Source organism: Micrasema longulum, unplaced genomic scaffold (genome assembly GCF_059751315.1).
Source record: "Micrasema longulum isolate JH-2025_06_02 unplaced genomic scaffold, ASM5975131v1 h1tg001265l, whole genome shotgun sequence".
Classification (NCBI taxonomy): domain Eukaryota; kingdom Metazoa; phylum Arthropoda; class Insecta; order Trichoptera; family Brachycentridae; genus Micrasema; species Micrasema longulum.
Genome location: NW_028278452.1, coordinates 143,816 through 170,090, shown reverse-complemented (window position 1 = coordinate 170,090; position 26,275 = coordinate 143,816). Strand labels below are relative to the sequence as shown.

General features: G+C 31.1%; 1 protein-coding gene across 1 annotated transcript in view; it reads left to right on the top strand.

Moving 5' to 3' along the window:
- sprt (PDZ domain-containing protein sprite) overlaps positions 1–26,275 on the top strand; it is a 156,484-nt gene that overhangs the window by 116,273 nt on the left and 13,936 nt on the right. The window contains exons 6-8 of the mRNA XM_088234664.1: positions 7,313–7,486; positions 12,219–12,377; positions 17,859–18,011. Of these exons, the coding sequence (XP_088090790.1) occupies positions 7,313–7,486; positions 12,219–12,377; positions 17,859–18,011 (486 nt within the window). The remainder of the gene's footprint in view (positions 1–7,312; positions 7,487–12,218; positions 12,378–17,858; positions 18,012–26,275) is intronic.

The window sequence follows — 26,275 nt, the reverse complement described above, 5'->3', positions numbered from 1 at the left end:
TGAAAAACAAACTGAAATCAAATTGACACATTACAAGGCAATAGGGATGTACAGTTTTTTTAAATCCATTTTTAAAGTAATAAGGGTCTATAAAATACTCTTGAGTTAAAAAAAAATTTTTGCTTCTTATTAGTGGCATGAAAAATATTTTTAGATTAGTTTTTATGAATATCCGCTAAAACATTCATTCCATTAACCACGCCCTTGATACGTCACGATTCATGTTAATTTTCAACATCGCTCCGAGCCGTTTAAATTTTTAAAGAACATTGTCAATAATCTTGACGTTACAATTATCAATGCCAAACATGTCGCGTTTTTTTAGTGACATATTTTTTATAATTTATTTTCTTAAGTTATGTATAAAAAAAATCCTTCACAATGATTTTGAAAATACAATTAGTTATTTCATATATTTTTAACGGTATTCGTAGTTTAAATGATCAAGATAGACTGCGATTGGTGTACTAATGCAGTGCCCTATGCACCATTAGGTGCAGAAAGGGAATGATGATGATGATGATTCGTAGTATCTGATATTTCTCTATTGAAAACCTTGTTTTAGAAACAGCAACTGTAATACCCGAAAGTATAAAAAATTAAAATAAAACAATTTTTTTTAAATGTGTAAAATTTATATTTGAAGCCCAAACTTTGTGGTTATTCATTATAATAAAACAAATAAAAGAAAACAGTTTGTTTTTAAACAAGATTTTTTTCTACCAACCGCTTTCAACGCTACACAAGCTTCTTTATCGAGATATATGTATATTACTAACTAATTATATCTTAACAATGTTTGAGTATGTCCAAATGTTTGAGACAGGGTGGATTTCCTCCCTAGGGAGTTATGTACATCTAAATTTGTTACAACAGAGAAAGAAAAAAATGAGAAGGAAATCCTGTCTGCAAACATCTGGACATACTAAAAAACATGTTAGATATTCTCAACTGATTTAAGAGGAAGTACACAAATTGGAATTTTTTTTTTAGGCGTTGCCTAGTAGGGGAATTGGTTCAGACGAATGAATCTCCCCCACTCAACAGATAGATGAATTGAAAAAAATAGCATTTTCAAACATTAGTAATTAAATTTTAGTTTGGCCAAGATAACTTTAAATTCTTAAAGAAATATCAACTTCAAGTATTTACGTAGGTATCTGCGCTTTTTTATCTTTTTGTATTACCTTCCTTTAATATGCTCCGGCTCGATGTCTAATGGTCAGCGAGCTTGCCTACCATGCAAGAGATCTCAGGTTCGGCGGTCGTCCAATACTGAATTCACAAGTCCGCGCATGCGCAAATATAAATCTTTAGTATCTCTGTGGAAGCAATTCCAACAAACCAATCCACGTTTTTTTTATGACGGTTTTATAACGAATTTAGCACTTAAATTGGTTGACACGATGGTGTTATCACAAAAACATCATAAATAAATCTGTTTAAATTATGACATGCTATTGCTTTCAGTTTATTTTAAAGCACTTAACTTGAATTTCTGTGTTGGCAGTAGGCATAAATTTAACCTATGTATGTACCTAGTACAAAGTGACTGCTTCCCTAATCGAAACCCTCACCATACGCCCATGGTAGACATTTGCAAAGTAATTTCGTTTTTGTAAAGTATCACCGCAAGGGCGTTAATTAAAGGACTTAATCGCAGCACCTCTTGCATCTATAGAACTGGTTTCTTTTAATTATATTAATCACCACATCAAATTTCATTCTCTTAAAAACTTTTAAGATTGTAATTTTTAGAATTTTCACATTTATTTTACTAAATTGTGCAATTTCAAGATTGAACCAGTTGGCAGTTTGCTGTGTTGGCACGCACACTTACCACTTGGTCACGAAGCCATCCATTAAAGATAAACACTATGTCCTTTTAATATAACAGGCAAAAACCTTCAGCCTTAAAACGGTGGTACAGTGCTCCCGAGTTATTATGATGAGTGAAAAAAAAATCAACTTCTTGATTTAATGCAACGGAAGGGGAACACGTGAATATAGAAATCTAGGCAATGGCCACTTTATACGCTGTGTAAAATTCACCATTCTACCTATGTTTAAACATTCACATTTCTTCAACTCTTTAATCTGTTGAGTTTTGTGAAGTAGAAGAGCTAAAATAATTTTAAATCAGCTAATGATTGATCATAAGCCCTGTAAATGCGTAGACTTCTTTATTCTCTTCCCAAAAATGTTTTTCCTTTCTGTTGCAATAAATTGTGATTTTAATAACTCCCTGGGGAATGAATTCCAGCCTGTCCACAAAAATTTGGTCATACTCAAAACATTGTTGATTAAAAATGCAATACTTTAGTTAAGCTAGGGTTTCCTAGGACAGCGGTGACCGTATCTTAGCGGCCGTAGTGAACGGTGATGCAATGGACAGCCGTCGTTACGGTGACTAGAGAGTGGTTTCCCAGGAAAACGGTGTTGATAACATTTAACAACACCGTTTTCCTAAGAAACCACTCTCTAGTCACCGTTACGACGGCTGTCCACCGCATCGCCGTTCACTACGGCCGTTAAGATACGGTCACCGCTGTCCTAGGAAACCCTAGCTTTAGGGTCAGGTGCATGAAAGGATTATATTAAAATGAAATAATTGACCTTTTTAATCAAAACTGACAAAACAGGTTTAAAACGTAAGTTATATAAACCTCTTGTTATTATCGTGCAGGAGAATTAATAAATTATGTCTGATTCCTATTCAAATAATTCATCTTAATTGAAAATTTGATGAAATTTTAGAGTCCCTCGTTGACCTACCAGACTTATTTCTTTATTTATCTCTCCGATGGCGCTACAGCCCAAATCCGGCAATTCCAAGCAATTGGTAAAATAAACCAAAGTAGGGAAGAAAATGCCGAACACTCCTCTAGTGGAACGGAAGGCCTGTTGACTACTGCCAACAGGCCGGCTTCTCCTGAAGAGTTTTAAGTGGTTTCCTCTCCACATGAGCAAATGCTGAGAAGTTCCCGATTGGTCCACATAAGTGTATCCCTCCTGATCCTAACAGTTTAGATAAATTTAAAGAAATTTCATTGCAGAAAAATCCACCTTTTTATATTTAAACCTTGTGTATTATAAGCAAGGTAAATAATAAAGCAACTCCCATATAAAAAATATATTTAAAAAAACCCAAATCCAGCTCAGGCCTCCTGCAATAATCGCCTCCAACTGCGTCTGTCCTCAGCAACCGTCTTCCAATTTGCAGATGTGTTGCAGTTATCATAGTACTAAGTAACAAAGTATTTATTAAATTCAGTTATTTGCATGCAAAATACAAATACAGTTCAATCAACATAGTTTTTTTTTTGGTTTAAGGAACCATTTACAAAATTTAACCATATAAGGTCAGGTGGGGCAAAAGTAACTAACTACCTATGATATAAGAGGAACAAAAGCTAATATGTCATTAAAAAAATATAGAATTAAAGGCCAATTTGCTTAGTCGGCCAGACAGAGAGATGCGTTGTTGTTTCAGAATCAAAACGAAAATACTATTGAGTTCCAATTTTTCGGAAAAGAGAAATCATTTTTTACAGTGTTTTTGTTTGACATTCTTGCCCTGAAAACACAAAAACCCCTTTTTTGCCCGTTGTAATGATTGAAGGTACACATTTCTTTGGCGCTTACTCTTTTTATTTTATTTATTAACCCCCATAAGCTCTTATATGTACAGAGATTATAAACAATTTTTACAAATATAAAAAATAAATTTAAAATAAAAAATTGACGCTTGTCCATATTTCGACTATATTAGAAGATAACCTACTATGATACTCTTACCCCGGGTAATGTGGCAAGAGAAACAGTCGTGCAGGTTTTTAGACACGATGTTTTTGGTACAAAAAGTAGCTTTATAATAAATGATAATAAATAATATTATTTAATTCTGTTGTGAATATAAATAAAAAAAAGTGAAATTCAAGGCACAGAGATATTTTAATTTGAATTTACAAAAAATAATGATATTTTTACCCTACCTGACCCTACAAACCTAAAATATACAATCAATAACTCACGAAATATATTTTATTGAATCAGAATTTGTTTGAAATTTATATTTTTTTATTTTTTATTTATTCCTACAAATATATATATTTCAAAAAAAAATTGACACTTTAAGGCCAAGAGCTCTGTGTTGAGTAGGGATACAACATAGTGGAAACTGAAAGTATGCGTATTATTAAAGAATACTAAAAATAAAAATTGTTACATAAATATAAATTTCAATAATCTGGACAACACGCTCAATAGTATATAAATCTAGGCGATTTCTTGCAGCAGTCTCTTGCAATGGTCCCCTCCCTTAGACTAATCCAAACCTGTTCACTTCTCCTAAAAATGGCTTTCGTTTTAGAGAACTTAATATGTTCATTCTGAACATTGATCACTCTTGGGGCTAAAAAAGAGAAAAAAACGTCTTAAATTTGTATATCCAAAAGTATCAAGTTACAATAAATAATGAACATTACAAAAAAGATCTTGCCTAAACACGGAAAATTCTTTTCTGTATCTAGCAAAAACCGTGAAATAAACTAACAAATTTCAATGGGGTTTTATAGTAACTGCGCACTGTACAAGGAATCTGAGTCTTAAATAAACTGCTGCCATAAAGATATAGGCCCATTAGCGCCATCTGTACCTTTTATCTTGACTTTTAACTTTAGGTAGGAGCCAAGAAAGAGCGACACGACATAGTTAATCCATTAAGTATTTTTTTAGTACCTACCTATTTCGCACCCATGGATATTACTTTAATGTTCATACTCCTAGTTATAAATATTAATATCAAACATAAGTATACAATATTACAACTAAATACAATTTTTATATTAATTCAATACATACATTAACATTAACGTTTCCCATTACGTAATAGAAAAAGAAAAAACTGGTGTACATAATGGGGAGTGACGTCTTACAATAGTTTGTTTATTTTATTCTTGATTATTAATATTTTCAGGATAGCAATAAATCACAAAAAAATAATAAACGGTGTTTTAATCAGTGCTAAACAAAAATGAATTGTAAATGTAACTTTTCACTTCTTTCTTAAATATGTTGTTTACCGGACTGCACTTTTTATTTTCTTTGTTCATTGCATTAAAGAAAAATATTTCTCTGTAAGCATAATGGTGTTGTGCTTAAGTTGTTTTTAATTTGGGAATTAAGATGTTACCACCTGTTCTAGGTCACGTAGTTACGTTTTGTGACCTAGAAACACTACCATTTATTTTGTTTTTGTGTATTTGAAGCAAAAAAATATTTTTATACAAAAAAAAAAATATGTAAAACCTTATTTTTTTAAAAATAATTAAACAGTGGGGAAAGTAGACGGTTTTTTCAAAAATAACTTTTGTAATTTATTTTTGTATTTTTTCGTCCGGTAAAATATTTGTTTTAAAAGCACCACCCCATCCGAGTATTCCGTACTGTAATATGGATTGGGCTAATGCAAAGTAAATTGATTTTAATTTTTCGATAGTTAATATATTCTTTAATCGAAGTAATATAAATATTAGATTTCTCATTCTATTAACAATATTATTTATTTGCTCCTTTCATTTTATATTTTTAACAATTATGATGCTTAAATATTATATTATGCTATTTTTTTTCAGTGATTTAAAGGCAATTATCATTATGAAACTGAAATTGCCTATGTTTAGTTCATTATACTAATCAATAACAACAGTCAACATTAATTACGCAACAACCAACTTATCACCATTATCATCTTTCCGTTTCTGCGCCTAATGGTGCACTGGGCAACGCATTGGTACTCAAATCGCAGCGTATCTTGATGATTTTTCTTACATGAAAGTAATATGATTAGACTAACGCTTCAGGTACCAGTCCAGGGACTAAGAAATATTCTGGTGTGAAAAAACCCCTTTAAATAAATATTTTATTTCAACCATGTCGGGAATCGAACCCGAGACATCTTTCATGGTAGGCAAACGCGCTGACCATTACACCACGAGGCCGACAATATAAACGCAATCGCAACAACCGACTTGGCTATATTAAGTCAAATTAATTCAATTAGAATGTGATTTGTACATAAGTTATAACTGACGGTCTTAATATGACAGAGATGAGTAAAGTAATTAAAACTTGCCTACTGAAAATAAATCATTTAGAAAATTGTAATAAATAATTCAATTAACTCACTAAACCATGATGAAGAGGGTAATAATTTTTACTGATTACTTAAATATATTATTATTACTCGAGATAAGTATTATAGGCATTTTATTACGTTAACGGAGACATCAACGCCCAAAAAAGCACTAAACCCACAGCAAAAACACAATAATTCCTAAATTTGTTGCAAAAGAGAGGAAAAAACAATTTTAAGAAGGCAATATGAAAGTCTAGGCATTTACAGGGCTTATGACCTGTTATTGGCTGGTTTAAGTGGCCACTTTACACACTGTGTAACATTCACCATTCTGCCTATGATTTAACAACCACATTTTCTCAACTTTTCTATCTGTTGGCTTTTGTGAAGTAAAAGCGATAAAACCTTTATCGTACGGGTGAGATTTATCCGGCAAGACCATTTCACCTTCTAGGCAACGCCTAAAGTCAATTTTTATACTTCTTATACCGGTTAGTTTAATCAACAATGTTTTGAGTATGTCCAAATGTTTGTAGACAGGCTGGCTTTCATACAGTAGGCGTCGCAAAAAAGAAGAAAAAAAAAGGGCCAAATCATTCAGACGCAACTAGGATCTTTGAAGACCTCATGGTGTACCTTGAACAACTAGAGGAAACATCTCCTGCTGAGCTGTCTCTCATTAAACGCCTTAGAGATTGAGCTGCCGAGAAAAGTCCTTCTCATATGAAGCAAAATAAAATATCACATTTTTTACTTCCTCAGTTTAGTTTTATATTCCATCATGCGGGAATCTCTTTATGTGTTTTAAGAAATAACGCATTTTATTTATTCTATGCCACATATTTTCGCTATGTACATATTTTCCGGTTTAACTGAATTTTCGTTTAATCGAAGCCTCATCGGTCTCATCAAATTCGTTCAAACGGGACTGCAGTGTACCTATACTAACAACTTCTATAGATGTGCAAATCACAAACATTAGGCAATATTACACAGTGTGTAAAGTGATCATTTTAACAAGCTAATACCAAGTCATAAGCCCAGTGAATGCCTAGATTTCTCCTAGATAATTGCTGCACCCCAAATAATTATTTGGTTATTTGTATTATTGTACTTTTATTTTGCGTAGCTCTTAATTTGAAAACATTATTTATAATTTATTTTCATCCACAGTTTAAAGGAGCAGCTTAGTGCGACCCGCCCTCCGCAAGACTTACAGCCGCCCCTATCGGAGACGGAGCGCCGGGGGGTGGAGGCGCGCGCTGCGAGACTCCGAGTGGACATGGAGGCCAAGAGAGCCGCCATCAAAGCCCTAAAGGGGGCCCTCGAGAAGCTAGACATCACCGAGTAAGTAAATACCCTACATAATGAAATGTCAAACAAACAAAACATCACGCCGTTTCTCCGTAGGAGACATAGGGGTGAATACGTTGGATACAATACTACTCTATGGTTTGCTTACTTTACTGTCTTGCGTCTTATCATGCATACACGCTGGTTATTCTGACTTTTAATCAGTCCATCTTTGCGTATTGGTAAATACGACTATTTATTAATATACACGGTACGCGGTGGCTTTTACTGTACAAAAATACATGTTTAATATGATATAAACACTTCAACATAATGTGAAGAAAAAAAGTATTACCTTCCATAAATACTGTTATACAGCAGTTTAATATAAAGAACACGCTTAGATATAGATTATAAAAAATAAAATAGTAAAAAATATAAGCAATGTGTGCATATAACATTTTAAGAAAAGGATTTTTTGTCTTTAAAGAGGTACAAAATATAAATATATTAAATAAAAAGAGTAATAAAATTATTTGAAATTTAAAAAAATATAGCGGTAATAATAATAATTATAAAATGAAGCATGCACGCAAATATTTATTTTATTTTATTCAGAAAACATACAGTCATACATAATTAATATTTAAAACAAAGATTTTCAAACAGAAAAATACTAATTAAGTTTTCATTAATTATGTAAAAGATGTAAACATTAAATGTGACACAAAATAAAAACATAAAAAGCTTAAGTGAGAAAATAATAATTGTTTAATTATTATTTTCTCATTAGGATTTGCGTTTTCCATAGAGGTTATTATTGCTAACAAATGAAAATACCGAATACACACTCCGAGCCACCCATGCACACATATATGAATGCATACATATCAGGGGCGAATGCTCCTTATAATCGATTACATGCAGCTTACCATATTTTTTTGACATCGTAAGTAATGTTTTATAATACTGTAGTATTATTAGGAAAAAACACATCACCACAAAAATATATTACTTTTCTTGGGTAAGTCAATTTATATATTCCTTTATTCCATACAGCGACCAGTTGCGCCTCTATTGGCCAAAATTATCACTACTGGATTACACGAGATTACTCTGCTCACTTTAAAATCACTAATTCAAATACGTCTTTAACCTACAACTTTAGAATATCGTTCGAAAAATTACACTTGCGATTACAGTAAAATCTTGCAGCTTTCATTAATGCAATTTAGTCTTTAAATACTTTTTCATAAGGGCTAGTATTCTTTAAAATACAACAATTTGACTTACGACAGTCTAAGGGAGGTGACAATATACGCACTCGTTATGTGTGAGAAAGAGATAACGAATATATTTCGTACGTCTTAACACGAAAGTTACAATAATAAGTAAGTAATTGATCATACTTATGTTTCGGTGGTTTGAAAGTAAATTTGCTTTAAAATTATTAATATATTGATATTTAAATCGAAACCAATTGTCATTTTAATCCATACTATAGTATAAATCCTTTAGTGGGTTTTAAGAAAACAAAGATTCGCTAATTGTTTTTTGATTGTAATTCGTTTTTGTGCATACGATGACAGTTGAATATTGTAGGTTATTCTTCAGTATCCATTTAAACTTTTAAACTTTAGTTAGAGTTATGATAAAAACGTTACTAGTGTATAGTGTTAAGAATAAATATATATGAAGAATTATAACATGTATAACTTATGTGGTTTTGTGAATACTAATGTGATATAAAAGTCGATGAAACAATGATTCTTAAAACGTAATTTATGTTTTGTTTGGTGAACTATCGTACTCGGTAAGGTAAGGAATACTTTAAAATTATTAAATTTTTATCATTTATTAAGAAATAGTGTTTTATTTCAAGACAAGTTATAATAGTCTGACTTAGCCAAAGATGCACTGGTGCGCTAATGAATTATCCAGTTTATTAATTACTTTTTCGACGCTTAGCCGAAAACGCGAAATAGCTGCGCAGTTAAGTCGTTGATTTCTAAGATGAAGGCGGGCCGGGGGGTTCGAGTTTACAGGGGTTTCCATTTTTTTTTTGCAATTATGTTTTTTTAAATTGTATTTTTTAAATCAAATGTTTGTGCTACATTAGAAAATATTTTTACTGAAACTATTAGCCGCTGGAGCCATTTGTTAGGAATTATTTATTAAATATAAAATAGACTTGTTTTTTATATGCCATACTACCGCTATGGACATTTTATCAGAATTTTCATAGCTTACCAATTTAAAAACTCACCGCTCGCCACTGATACATATACACACATGCATACGCACATCTACATGCGTCTACATATAAAACATACTCAAACACATATATACATGTGATATATACAGGGTGTTCTTTAAACCCTGTCACATCGGAAACCACGATGATCAGTATGAGCAAGAAGACATATTGGCACATTAAAATATTCTTTTAGAATGAATATTTTTTTTTTTTTAAATATAAAAAAAAAAACAAATGGTTGCTTACTTCTGCAGGGGTGAAACGAGAAGGGGGAAGGGGGGAGTCTGATACTGCGCCGCGCTCCCCTCATTTCTCTTCTGCAGAAGTAAGCATCCATTTGTTTTTTTGAATATTTTATTTTTTAAGAATTACTTTGTCTTAAATATTTTTTTTTAATATGCTAATATGTCTTCTTGCCCATACTAATCATCGTAGTTTCGGATGTGGCAGGGTTTAAAGAACACCCTGTATACATAACATAAACCACTCAAGGTGTACATTCAGCAACTATCCCAAATAATCAACTCCAGTAAGAAAATTTCTGTACAAATACAAAGTGCAGTTATAAATATCTACATTAATACTGAGTCCATTATATTTTTTTACAGGTCCGTCCAATAAGTGACCAACAATATAATACACAATAGTACTTATGTAAAAGCAAGCATAGAAAGCACTAAAATCTATTGAAATGATTAAATAAAGTTGATTTATATAAACTATAATTTATGTTAAAAATATCAGCAACATCATATAGTTTTTGCCGAGTACATGGAGTCGATTCGGAATAGCATTATATGAGTATACTGTTTGAGTATGCGAATTGTTGCAAATAAAGTGAGGTACTTGAGTCCTTCGTCCAGGCACCTTGAAGTTAATGAGTGCTAATAGTTTTGGGCATTCCCATGTCAAGTCAACAATTTTACACACTGTGTAATATTCACCATTCTGCCCATATTTGAACATTTATATTCCTTTCATTCTTCATCTGATGATGTTTGTGAAGTTAAAAAGCTGAAACCTTTATTTATGCGGGTGAGATTTATCTAATTGAATTATTTCACCTACGTACTAGGCATCGCCTGAATTTATTTTTTGTCATTTTCCATATTTCTTCGTGAACCAGGTGGATTTATCAACAATACTACAAATATGTCTGGAAAAACTCAAATCAAGCTGCACAATTTTGATGATCAAGATAATTTAAAAGATAAGGAAAACAAAACGGAACACACATACCGCGGCGAGCACCTACTTAATTACACTGAGGATAATTGCTCTTTTAAATTCATAATAATTATTTTCTCTCCATTAATTTGAGTAAAATTTGCCTATCAAAGTAACTGCTTTCTCAATTAAAATTAATTCGCCATGTAACAAAACCTCTATAAATATTTTCAAAGACTACAACAATACCTAATGAAGATGCCATAAACAAACGAACTAAGGTTATGTTCCCATACCAAATCTGTATTTATGGCTCCGTGAAAACAGCATTTTCTACAACGCGCAATTAAAGTTACAAACTATTATGTTTTGGGTAATTTAATTCAATTCGGAAGAAACTTCATGAGTTATCGAACTTTCTAGAAAATTTATCAAACGAAGGTAAGCTCGCCCTTACTTTATCTCTGTCCAATTATTTTTTTTATAATTCGCCTATATTTATTTTATAAAACTGGAAATACATGTGTGTGTTTATTTTTTTATTCGTTTTGTTCACAATATACTTATGTCACATTTATTGAGACATAAATCCCAACTCTATTGAACCAAAGTCCTGTGTTGAGTTTGTTTGTTTGTCCGTCACATCTCCGAAACGGCGAGTCGTAGCGGCCTGAAATTTGGACACGTCATTTGAGATGCGATTTCAAGGTTAATATGGCTATTTTCGAGTAAAATTTGAATCGACCTCTACTCGATAAAAACTCAAACTTTATATGAATGCCTAGTACGGTACTAATGAATTTTTCTTCAAAATGCAATTTCACTATCCACAATGAAATGTGTTTTTATACTGTAATGTTTTATAGTTCCTGGACTGGTACCTGAAGCTTAAGACTGATCGTTTTATGTTCATATAACAAAAATGATCAAGATACGCTGCAGTTGAACCAAATACAAAGCCGCACCCTACTCTACTACAACTTCATTTTCATTTCGAAAATTGAGTTATTTACAACTCGTTGAAAATTGCCACGAATATTGAAATATTTGGGTAAATCATAAAAACGCAATAATTTTATTTTTTAAAACAGGCTCTTATTCTGAACACACTGTGGCCTTATTCTGTAACTTATTCGTTTTGTAAATTAATCAGTTTAGATTAGATTTTGATTGTGTTAGATTGAGATAGATATATGACGAGTGAACAAACTTATGAAATGAAATTGTGACAGAATAAGCCTACAGACTTGTCTTAAATTACATTTCGTCGCTTGATAATTTAATTCTTTGTGTTTCCCGATAAAACAACAAGTTAAACCAGGTAAATTTTACCACAAAACTCTACTTATTTTTTTTCCCCAGCAACATTGACGTCAGGATCCAGCAAGCAGAGTTAGAGTATCAGCTCGGGCGGGAAGAGTTGGAGCTTCTGACACTCCTAGAACAGAGCAGAGCTCTTCAGCTTCTCATGGAACAAGACGATAATGCCAAAACTAAACAAGACCAACAAACAATCTTCAGGTTAGTTTACTGTATTCATTTAAAAAGAATTGTGTACATATAGATACTTATTTCATTTGGATATAAATAAAATTTAAAAATACAAAATTGATATTTTATATATGTACCTATCTTTTGGTATATATAATTGTTTTTTTAATAAAAAATTTTGACCAATCTCTTCTTTTTGACCAATCCGTTTTTTAGTTGGCTGGAAGATATTGCTTTTAGTAATAAGTTCGCCAAAGTACTTATTCTTTGTACTTAAAGTTTTAAATAAATAAACAAATAATAAAATTACCCGTTTAAATAAGTAATATTTTTTTATAGTCTAATCAGTAAAATATTTTATGGAGTAAAACATAACGTAACATTAGACAAAATTATCATATTCGCGCGTTATTATTATTATTATATTTCGCGATCTGGTAACATTACGCGGCCACTTCGCGCATGCGCGCAGACGGGATGTCAGACTTTTGGACACAGTGCGATGTATGCAAACACGATTCTACGCGTCTTCTGGTATATTATAATTCTATGCTCTACTATAAAACTAAAACGAAAAGCAAATTAAATTAATCCATGTTTTATTGTTAATAAGTAGCATGACTTTATAATAAGTAGACGTGTTTTGTCGACCAATCTTGTATAATGTGACAAAAAACAATTGTCAAAAAAGTGACAAAGTACGTATTCTATATTTAAACATCTGTACTAAGTACCTACTTAGTACAACATATAAATCACTTCAATTTTTCAAATTTTAACAATTGAATTCAAATTGGTTATTTTGGAAATCCCACCTTACCGCCCACTTATTTTCAATGAATGTTGCTCAGGGTTGACATTTTTCAAAATTCGTGGTAAATAATAAGTATCCTATTTTATATCTCACCTCTTTGGCTATCCCTCTGCAAAAACATTTGTCAATCGTTCACTCCGTTGAGACGTGAAGGAAATACAAACAAATAAACAAACTCACTTTCGCCTTGTGGATTTAAAATTAACGGAACGTTCCTACCTCTCTAATGGAGCAAATGCTCGTATTCAGAGGGTGTGTTCATTTTATACAATGATACAATTAATTGTCGAAACTACCTGACTCCCATTTTGCACAGGGTATGCGAACCTGGTACGCAATGCCATGTTTAAAAAAAAACACAAAAAAAATAGTTTACTAAAATAATAACATCGGATGAAAGTTTTCTTGTATATTAATTCCGAATATTAAAAAATACATTTTCATTATTGTTAATTGTATCTTAATTTGATAAAACTTTATATAAAGTTTATATTTGAAGCACTAACTTTGTGGGTATTCATTATAATAAAATAAATAAAACAACTTTGTTTTTAACCACTAATTACCACTCGTGTAAGAAAAAACCACTTGATTTATTGGGCCCACGTGTAGTATTTAGTGAACATGATAGAAATAAAATAAAAAGGAATCAATTCATTAGTTACGTAAACCTTAAAAAAAAGATTGTTTGCTTTGTAACCGGTCGGTGAAAAATAAAAATTAGTGGTTAAAAACAAAGTTGTTTTATTTATTTTATAATAATACTTTAATTATAATTTGAAACTTTACATTAGATCTGTTCATAATAATATTTTGTTTTACAATAGCTTTTATATTACTTACATTTATTTGTTAATATTAATTTATTTTTTAATGTCTTTGTTTTGTGTTACTTATTATGATGTAAAGCTTTTATAAAAATACAATATGGAAATACCGATAAAAATATATTAAATGGATTTAGAAAAATTGGAAATTGTGGAGAAATGTTTTCATACATAACTTTATAAAAGAAATGTGATCCTGTGGCTAGTGTCTCGGACTCACGGACCAATGGTCCGTGGTTTGAATCCCATTCTACCAAACTTGATTCCATTTTCTAATAGTGAGTTATTTACAACTCGTTAAAAATTAAATATTTGAGTAAATCATAAGAACGCAAATATTTATTTTTATTTAAAAAATTAAATAAAAAATGTCCCTGCAAAAACGCGATATATTTGGCCTTGATAATTATGACGTCAAGATTTATGACGATGTTCTATTTAAATTTTAACGGTCACAAACAAAGTTAAAAATTTACCCGAATCGTGACGTATTAGGGGCGTGGCCAATGCAATGGACTGTTTTCGCGGAAATTCAAAGTTTTAAATTTAAAAATATTTTTTATGCTACTTATAAATAGCAAAAATTTTTTTTACTCGACAGTATTTCATGGACCCTTATTAATTTAAAATTAAAAAAAAGTATTATATACCTATTCAAGTAGAGTAAAAAAAAACACGACGATTGAAAGGGGTAGGAAATTGAGCGTTAAGTCGTGAAAGTTGCCTAGAGTGTAGATAATAAAAATATATAAAGTGAGGTCGATAAATCATTATTTCTTTGACATTGAATTATCGATACTTATCAAAGGCTCATTGCGATTCTATCAGTGCGAGAGTCAGACCTATTATTATATATCACCGTGATTTATATATCAGTAACAGGATTTGACGCGAACTAGACCTTTTACAGTTAATAATATCCACTTTGAAATTGTATGATAACAATTTAACGAAAATATTTGATATTTTTTAACAGAGATAAAGCTGTTAAGAATATAAAAGATTAGGCATTTTCAGAACTTGTGATCTATTACCGGCTAAGACAAGTGACATGCTGTATAATAATCACCATTCTATCTAAAGGTAGTCGACTTCCATATTTCTGTATGCGAGAGGTAATCTACAGTATCTCCAAAACCCAAACATTTCAGGAGAGATAAATTAGTGATTTTTTATAATTCAAACGTCTTTAATTTTTAATGACGGGATTAATATTATTTTTTTACATAAAATATAATGATATTACATCAATAGACTTAAAAATAATATTTGAGAGTACTTTGGGTTTTTCTTTTCTGTCCTTAACACGTTATTTGGTGTGGAGTTAAAATAAAAAATAAATAAATGGTCTTTGTTACAAAATCAATTAGGAGTTCATGGAGGAGCTAATATTATTTAAAAAATATATATTCAAATACAAAATACATTAACCATGTAATAGAGGTCAAAAAATTGGATTTTGACCAGTAATAATTCAATTTCATCACATTTGGAGTTACTGTAGTTTACTTCTCGCATACAGATTTAAATGTGGCATTTTTTGGTTTTCTATAGATATATGGTTGAATATTATTACATCCGTGTGCGTGTTTGCCCAATATAGATAACGAAAGTTTTGAGAAAATTAGCGACATCTATTGTTGGAAAGCTTCAACAGTTTTTTATCTGTTGAAAAATATCTAATGTTGATATCATGTCATCTAAGGAACAATCCAGAATTTGTCGATAAAATTATATTCTGGAAAGGACTTTATTACCATATATATATTTTTTTCAGTCGCATAGAAAGTTCCGTGCTTTGTCTCCAGTTGCATTAACAGTTCTATGTGCCTTTTGTAGCCGCATGGACAGTTCCATATTTGTTTTTTACAGATGTACTGTAAAAGCCTTTTAAAAGGAAAAATGATTTAACTACAATAGAGGAAAATGATAAGGGGAGAGTGTGGGATAGTTGGCACGGAAAATAATCTTATCGCAGAATATTCACCGCAATTCAAACAATTTATTTACGTTCTATATTTTGAGTATGTCAAAAATTTTGTAAACATAGATTTAACCCCCTCAGGAGTTATCAATGTAAACCAGCCAATGACAGGTCATTACCCCTGTAAGTGCGTAGACTTCTACATTTTATTTTATTTATACGCCTTGTAGGCTTTTACATGTTTTACATATTTAAATAAAAATAAATAAACGAATTTTACAAAAATGTTGCAAAAAATCAAATTGAATTAAGAAAAATAAAAAATATAAAACCAGCTTTACATACTTGTAAAATATATACCGATGACAAACTATTATCCGATGACAAACTATTATTGAATAGTTTATCGGGACAAAATATATCTTAATACTTTGTTTTCTTTATAATGTATTAATATTGTAATAATATGTATATTTTATTGAATAAAGATATACATACTGTTCATACATATACTGCAGTGGTAGTGGAGAGTACAGAAGTGCATTTTTTCCCATCAGTTATATTAAAAGAATCTTAAATTAAAAGGAGTGAGAAAAATAATGGTTTAGAATACTTTATTTATTTGTGCTTTATTAAGTTAGTTCATAACATCTTAAGAACTAATATAAACTTTGAATAACATTACAATTTTTTATAAAAGTTTCTCAAAAACGTATTTTTACTAAATAATTTTAAATTTTTCAATGCTTTCTATTTCTTCAGATAACTCATTGTACAGCTTCAACCCCTTACAAAAACAATTTTGAGACTTTTTTTTCCTCGTTGTTTTGGTAATCTTATATTTTTCCCTAGTTTCATATGTATGACATTGTTGGTTAATTTTTTTGTTATTTATTTATCCCCTTAAATGGTTTATGTATGAATATACGGATATAAGTTAATAAAAAGTACACAATTTAAATCAACATATTATTATTTAGGTGTTTTAAAGTAAAGATAAAAAATGGATACACTGCATTTTAAAATTTAAAAGTGTTATATTAAATATATCTATATCATTTGTGTATTCATTTGCAAACGCATAAATTCTCCTTATTGACGAGTATTCACTGTAGTTTGTTGTAGATACATTAAAAAAAGACCAAAAATAACAAATAATTTATATATCTTCTATTTCCTAATATTTTTACATTTAAATATTATAATAATATGTTTAACGGGAATGCCTAATTTAAGATCAACGAAACGTAAAAAAATATGTTGAACTCTTTTGATATTATTTATATGCACTTATGGTGACCATATAACCGAGTTGTGTACTATGGGACCCACCCTATATGTTTTTGGAAAATACGAATTAACAATGAACTTATTAACAAATTACAACAGAGATGAAGAACATTTGTGGTCCCGTGGCTAGTGTCTCGGACTCACAGACCAAAGGTCCGTGGTTCGAATCCCACTCTACCCCAACTTGATTCCATTTTCTAATAGTGAGTTATTTACAACTCGTTGAAAATGGCCCTCAAAATTAAATATTTGGGTAAATCATAAGAACGCAAATATTTCTTTTTTTAAAAAAAAATAAAAAATATTTTTTTTAGAACGAAATATACAAGTCTACGTATCTAAAGAAGTTATGACATTTCATTGACTGGTTTATATTGATAACTCCCAAGGGGGTTTATTTCTACAAAAATTTGGACAAACTCAAAATATTGGTAATATAGAAGTTTATATGAACTGTTTGAATTGCTGTGAATATTCTGTGATAAGATTCTTTTCCTACCATCTCACTCTGTGTTATTATTTTATAACAGTTCTAGTAGTATATTTGTATTTTGAAGGTGCATAATACAATGTTCCATGATTTTATCTTCCAGGTGTACATACAGTTAAATGTTCGCGTTTTCTGTTTTCATAGTTTTCATGTCTATGTTTTCCAGTTGCATAGACAGTTCCATGGTGGTGAGCCTCCATCGTGTGCAGGTCGAGTACGACCCCAAGAGCCCCCAGTTCGGGGCGGGAGCGCGCTCCAGGCAGGGGGGGCTGTGGGTGGAGTGGGCCCTTGACCATACCGGCATGTGTAAAGGAGACAGGTCAGTCATAATTAAATCATTTTAATTAATAAATAATATGAAATATATTTATTTTACAGAGGAATAACCCGCTAAGCCTATATTTTAGAGGCTTGTCAGCAGGTAGGAAAGAAAGTATATGGAAGGAAATTATAAATAATAAGCCACAACACCCAGGCCAATTGAGAAAAAACCTTTGTTAGATCTTTTTCTTGCATCAAACCCGCGACGCCACTTTCACTGTTGGCCGTTTAACCAACTGCGCGACGGCGCCTGTCGAATTGTCGTTATATTCATTTACTTCATGAGTTAAAAACCCAAACTGAGTTAAAAAACTTCAAAGTTTGAAAAAAAAAATCGAATCACGTTTTTTATCATTTTAATCTCTTATTATAATTAGTTAAAAACGATGCTTTTAATAATCATGGGTTTTCAATTTCCATTAAGTAATTCGTTGTATAATTTTACCCCTTTACAATTATTTTTTTTTAGAATAGTTTTTTTTTCTCTTTAGAAGCTTTTGTAGACAAGTACTAGTTTTATTTCCCTTTTCGATCAATAGCCAAACATCAATTTTCAAAAATAGACAATTTTTAATTAAATTTCCCATCAAACAAACAAACTGACCGATTTGCGTTAAGCAAATTATCATTTTAAATGCCCAAATTATGAAATTTTATGTTATCGGTGGTATCGGATTGTGGTCCCGTGACAAGCGTCTCGGACTCATGGCTCAAAGGTCCGTGGTTTGAATCCCACTCTACCCCAACTTGATTCCCATTTTCTAATTAGGGTTATTTACAACTCGTTGAAAATAGCCCTCAAAAGTAAATATTTGGGTAAATCATAAGAACACAAATATTTCTTTTTTATTAAAAAATCATTATCTTGAGAAAATAATAGGTCCGTGTTTTTCATTATGTATTTCTACTGGCCGACTTCTAATTTAAATACAAAACATATTTCTAATTCCAAATACGGTAAATGTATATATTTCAAAACAGCGCTCATTGCATCTGTGAGTAGTTTGAGAACAGTTATAGTTTTGCACATTTGCGTGTACACACAAATACAATTCAGATAATTTCTACAAATCATGTTTGTTTCGTTTTTTTTAAATATCTAAGAAGGTAAGAAGTATGCGTGAAGATGCATGGGAGCTCTTACCGCAGTTGGAGATTGTCCGATGTCATGCGTTATTGTGTTTTCAACAGAGTAACAGAGAGTTAAGCTAGGGTTTCCTAGGACAGCGGTGCCCATATCTTAACGGCCATAGTGAACGCTGATGCGGTGGACAGTCGTCGTATCAAGGATGTTACTACTTATGTATTGCCCAGTGTTTACTTCACTTCCTAGTGAGGACCTGAGGTCAGATACCTTTTCCCTGGCGGTCAGCAGTTTAATATCTGTGCGTTTTGACAAATTTATCATCAGTAATTTGGATGTTTTGACAATCTATTGTTTACACCCAGGAAACGTATTTTCGATTTCTGCGCTGTCTTTAAAACGATAGCAGGTCAAATGACAGCGGTCGTTTGTTTCTGAGTAATTCCTACAAATACATAACACATATGTTTGTCAATATTTTGAGTTTATCTAAATGTTTGTAGACAGAAGACTAGATTTCACCTTCTAGGGAGTCATTTAGATTAACAAATTACAAAAGGGATGGAGAACTTAAGAGAAGGGAATATGGAAGTGAAATGGAAGTATTTACAGGGCTTATGACCAGTCATTGGCTGTTTTAAGTGGCCACTTCGCATTTTTCCATTTTTTGATTTCTGTTGTTTTCAGGCGTTGCTTAGTATGTGAAATAATTCGATCAGTTGAATCTCTTCACAGCAATTAAGGTTTCAGCTCTTTGACTTCACCAAAATCAACATATGGAAGAATTGAAGAAATAAGGATGTTGAAACATGCGCAGAATGGTGAATGTTACACAGAGTGTAAAGTGGCTACCTTAACCAGCTACAGATCATAAATGTAATGCCTTAACTTATTTATTCGCTTCTCTAAAATGTTCTCCATCCCTGTTGTAATTCGTTAATATATTTATGTGTTTATTTAAGTGATTTTTTTACATAACAAGTTTAAAATATTAGGGGGGGTATAAAATATTAAAGTATCATTAATATAGGTCATGCCTATATTATACATATGGATCAATAATTCATTATTATTAGTAGTGAGAAAAAACATTAAATATTAAAAATGCCATTTGTGAAGGAAAACGGTTTCTATTAGGTTGGGGAAGTAGAGGAAGATTCGAAATTTAGCAAAGTAAAAAGTATGCATTGAAAGCATAAAAAATAAAACAAATAAAATTAATTTCCAATTTACTCTGTATTTTTATACGGAATGAAATATACATTTATTATACCTACTAGTTTTTTAAGAACAATTTTGCTCCACTATCATAAATTAAATCCAGCTCACTGAGTCAAAGATCATGAATCATGAATAAAAACAAACGCTCCTCCTGATATTATTTTTCAAGACACTTCAGTAAAAAGAGGCTTCGAACAATGGCCAAAGTGCCGGAAAGTCTAAGTGATAGATGACGCTTCAAGTAAAAATTCCAGCCAGCAGGTATTTGCATATTATTTGTATATAAAATAATAGACGAGGTAAAGTTTCCCAGGAAATAACAGTAGATAAACCTTCCGCTAATAATTGATCGACCCGATACTCCAGATTTGCGTTGCCTTAAATCTTGTGCATTTAAAGACAAAAGACTTAATTGGGTAACCCAGATGAAGGATCTCACGTGCCTAATTAAAATCAACTTCGTGTATGCATATACAAAGAAAACAATAGATGTGTTTAGGGCAAACGATGCATTAAATCATTTTAGCCTTTGTTCGGGTAGTACACATAATGAAAAACACGCAGTACTAGAAAAGAAAAACGTTATGAGTTATGAAAAAGATTAGTGCTACCAGAAATAAGATATTCAACGTTTCTTGGATACGTTAATAATAAATTGTACGCAAAATATTATGTTTACATTGTTTTACTTTTACCCAGCTGATTAAAAGGGCCTATCTAAAAAGAGCTTTAGTTATACCTATTTATGGAGTCTTAACTTAATTTGCATGTACCTAGGTAAATTTAAAAATATTATTTATTTAAATGAATTGTCGGAAATTTAGATACGTACCTTAATAAATTATAATGATGTTTTTATTGATTTTTAAACTTAGACAAGATAGCATTTTTCGAACATATTAAGTACGAACTTATGGAGAAAAAAAAACTAATTAAGGGACATTTTTATTAACAAATACGGTACAATTGTCTTTTATTAAACATACTATATGAACGTATTTGATGATTTAGATAAAATTATTAATAAAACTTCTTGGTTTAGTTTCACTATTATTTAATTTTGACAAACGAGCGCTTTCGCGTAAGAAGGCATCTTCAGGACTGGTAAATTGTTTACATTATTTAGAAATTTTATTATATTTTTTATTATGTTTAGGTATAAGAAGATCACATAAGTATTTTATTAAGAGCGCTCTTTGATCAAAATTAAATAAAAGTGAAACTAAACTAAGAAATTTTATTGATAATTTTATCTAAATCATTAACTATGGAATTTTATTAAGAAATATCTTCAAAAAACATCAATATAAGTCAAAATTGAAAAATTGTTTTCAGGCGTTGCCTAGTATGTGAAATAATTCAGTCAGATGAATCTCTTCACAACAATAAAGGTTTCAGCTCTTTAACTTCACTAAAATCAACAGATGGAAGAATTGAAGAAATATGGATGTTCAAACATATGCAAAATGGTGAATGTTACACAGTGTGTAAAGTGGCCACTTAAACCAGCCAATGACAGGTCATAAGCCCTGTAAATGCTTTGATTTCCATATTCCCTTATTTAAGGTATTCACCATCCCTGTTGTAATTTGTTAATATAATGAACGTTTTTGGTTTTATTTATTTTTTCAAAACATACATTTCTTTTTATTCAAGATTAAGAAACGAAAATCACACCAAAAAAGTATGTAACACATTCAGTAGAGGTTAAAAATAATTTTAGAATAAATTTAAAAATCAAATTACACGATAAAATATTTTAAAGGATTTATATAACAAGAAAATCATAATGTTACTGCTTTACATAATAATTATACTAAAGGTTTAATTGTCATTCACCATCTGTGAAAAAGTTCAAAAGGTATTAATGATATTATTATTATATGTTTTTAAGACGTATTTATGTTTTTATTAACAATTATGCACAAATAATAAGATAAAATTAATAAAAATGTATAAAATAATATTTTAACCAAACAATTGGATTAACGATGTTTTTGGGACCCAAAATATTCTATGTATTATCCGGCCATTGTAAACCATTAGTCGAATTCAATTAAATAAATTTGTAAAAAAAATATTATCTGGTTTGGGTAGAGAGAAATCAGAAGAACTAATCAAACATATTGATTAATAATAGTTTAGATATTTAATATTTTTATAATAAATGCGAGTAGGCAGTCATTTGCACTGCATATAAAAATGTCTTCCTTGAAAGAGGTTATATGCACTAAACTCAATCCAGCTTAATACACCAAAATGTAATTAGTAGATTATGGGAATTGTTATTTAAATGAACCATTATTATTATTATTCTCTTATGTTAAATCACTATATTTATATCTAATCCTATAACCAACTTAACTTTACCCAACTACATACAACTTGCAAATTCTGTGTTGACTTACGGTCTAATTGGTTGCACTAAGCTGCACAAAAACTTGCACAAGCTTGCACAAAAACCGCCCTTGAACCTGTAGCAATTGCACAGAAATCTTTTATCCGAGAAATTTTTATAAAAACATTTCGCTATCCAAGTGACTTGCTCTTCAAAGAATTCAAAGTACTGAATATTATTCAACAGTATATATTGAGAACGGTAGTGGTTACACACATAAATAGAGACATTTACCCAAGCGTCAACCACAACCATAATACAAGATACTCTAATAGGAATCTTATACTAAGTGAAGGGGTCAACACTGTTCTGGCATCGATATAACACTATTACGTGGGCAAAAAGGTCCATAACCTTTTGCCAGAAGTGTGGAAAGACGGGAGTGTTGTCAAGTTGCGGAATGTGTTGACTTAGCTCTTTCATGACATTGGTCGTAGGGAGCTAGTAAAGTTGATGCATGCCACGGATTGGAGATTCTTACTGAATGTCGAAAATAAAATAAATACTCGTATACAGATGGCAACCATGAAGTTTTGCATTATAAATAAATTGTCTATGTTTTATGAATGTGTGTATGTGTATGCGCATGAGTGTATGTACGTGTGTGTATGTACATGTGTATATATGTGTAAGTGTGTATCAAAATGTGTATACGAGTAAGTTTATATTTTATTAGTCTGTGCTCTATTAATTTGTTAACTATTATCATATATTAGAATGTAATTGCCTAGCTTAGAACGGGGTATGTACCTTTATTAGCTGGGCAAAGTGAACGTAAAATTGTATTTTTGATAAGAGGTGTAAATAAATAAATAAATAAAATAAAATAAAATAGAGTTCACTTAGATCGAGTGATTGTGATTTTATAGCTTCTAATCATATAGTAGAAGGGCGGGGGAGAATGCAAAAAAAGACCTACATAATATCTCCGTTTTAAATGATACTCTTACAACACAGACATGTTCCGTTATACTGACCGTACTCGTCCTAAGGAATACGTGTGATTATTAAGTCAACGAGGAACCTGTTTATTTCCCCTGATTTATCCGTAATAAGATTAAAGTGCTAAGTACCTACCTACTTTTTCAGCGTATGAAACACAGTTTTAGAGATGGAATAAAAATTGTATGTAGGTAGGTAGGTTACCTATAACATCTTGTAAGTTATTCTAAAGCTTTATTACACGCCGCGATTAATGGAAGCATAAGCTGTACTAGTTATTCACCAATAATTCTTAGTTAAAATATTCTGTTTTACATTTTGTCATCAATATATTAAGTAATGTTTCCAGACAAGTACTGTATTTTATCCCCTAGGGAGTTTATAAATATTGACGGAGAAAGATAATTTTTTTGAGAGAGAATATGAATGTTTATAACAAAGTTAAATTTATTTTTATCATAGATCCCTTTCCGCACACAATATTACATAGCGCATTACATGAATACATCAACTACAACTTATCCTTAAAAAACATTGTTTGAAGGTAAGGTAATATTTTTTTTTATTCATTATTATTTGAAAAATTATTTATTAACCCTTACGAATTATTGCATTTATTTTACAAAAAAAAAATATTCACACTCTGTTGTTGATAATAATATTTTTTACATCTTTTGAAAAGTTTGTCTGAGGCTTTTTATACCCGTGTGCAGAGACAAACCTTAAGGTGAGGAAAGTACATTCTATTGTCTTCACCTTTGGGTTATTCTCTGCATTTGAAATTAGAATTTACTTTCCTTACCTTAAGTTTTGTCTCTGCATACGGGTATTAGTTTTGTCCGGTAGTTTATTGTATAATTTCAGTCCCTGATTTATTAGTCTTGGTTTTCCTTATCTCGTTTTGGAATTTTGTATGAGATATTGTTACGATATTCTTGTATTTATGTCCATTTATAATTTTTTTCTTTCTTGTTTTAGTTCATTGTCTACAATGATGTCTGTGGCTAACTTTTGATAAATTTTAAAGATAATAAAATTCATGAACATTGAATTATTTAGTTTTTTAAAGGGGTATTTAGTTGGTGTTAGATATGGGAGGTCATATACTAGCTTCAATATTTAATTTGCTGTCGTTATAGTCTGTTTATGTCATTTTGGTTTCACCGTAAACTTATACTTCAGGTGCCAAAGCCAGCAATGTCGGGAATCGAACCCGAGACCTATTGCGTGGTAGGCAAACGGATTTTTATTTTAACATAATCAAAATGAATTTTCACGCAGTGTACGGTAAAGATTCTATGAATGAAAGGACAGCTCGTAGAGGTTTTTTTGCGTTTCAAAGATGGTAGGATGATTTAAGATGGCGTTATACAGTCATGCGGCTATAATTCTACGGTGCGGTGGTGTGAAGGAAATCTTCGTGAATAATACTCGTATGGTTTAACGGTCCTCATCGAAGTCCGCTGGTCGTCCGGAACGCTCCATGTCTTTCAAGTTTAAATTACCGTCTTTGAAACGCAAAAACCACCGACGAGATGTCCTGTCGTTCATAGCATGTCCATTTTACCCTGCGCAAATATCGGGAGCAGCTTTGATAGCATTATTTCCCCGATAGAACGCAAACAGAAGGAGGCGTTGAGAATTTTCACTTTCGTCTACTTGTCATTCCATTTTAAAGGCTTGTAATAAAATAATATATGTAACGTAAAATCAAACACAAAATCTTGAAGAGTAGAAGATGTTCTTTCGAACGACGTATGACCTTTACCATTTCGTTTTAATTTTGGTGCTCATTGATAAATTTGGAAAATAAAGACACAAATTATGTTAACACTCAAATACATTTGAATCTACTTGCATGCATCGCAAGTCTACAAATCCACTCTAATTATTGCTGCAATACAAAATAATTTGTACTAGATAATAACGTACAAAGATGAGGCAACTTCGTTTAGATTTCCGGAAATGTCATGTTTATAAAAAATACACAGGTAAATCTGCGATTATCTGACACAACAGCTTTCACTGTCTTAAAAAACCTCATTAAAACAATATTGCGAGTGCAAATGTCTGAATGGAATATGCCTATTTACTCCCACAAAAACAATGACTAGAAAACTGAAACCGTCACCTCTGGAAACCTGTAGGATTCTAGAAAACGAAAGTTTGTACAAGTCACACACCAATTTAATACGATTTAGTGGCTTTTTATTTTGGATGCCTAGTTTTTGTGTGAAAATAAATGTATTGAGAATTGCGGTATATCTACAAAAACAATGAGTCGATAATTTTATTGTTAACATTTTATGGTGGAGAGAGTATTAGAATTAGGCACTTTTCGTAAGATTGACTAAATCGTGTGAATTAACAAAAGAAAGAGTAACGCTGATAATCATTATACGATATTTCTGATTAAACGTTTTGAAAATAAGATTTTAATTCGATGTTGAACTATTTATTGTAAATTTAAAAAGCGAGAAAAATATTTATATGTTAACATTTACTGCAACAAAGAGGGAAAACGTTTTAAGAAAGGAATACGGAACTTCGGGCATTTGCTGTCATTGACTGGTTGAAGTGATCGCTTTTCGTGTTACAACAGAGATGAAGAACATTT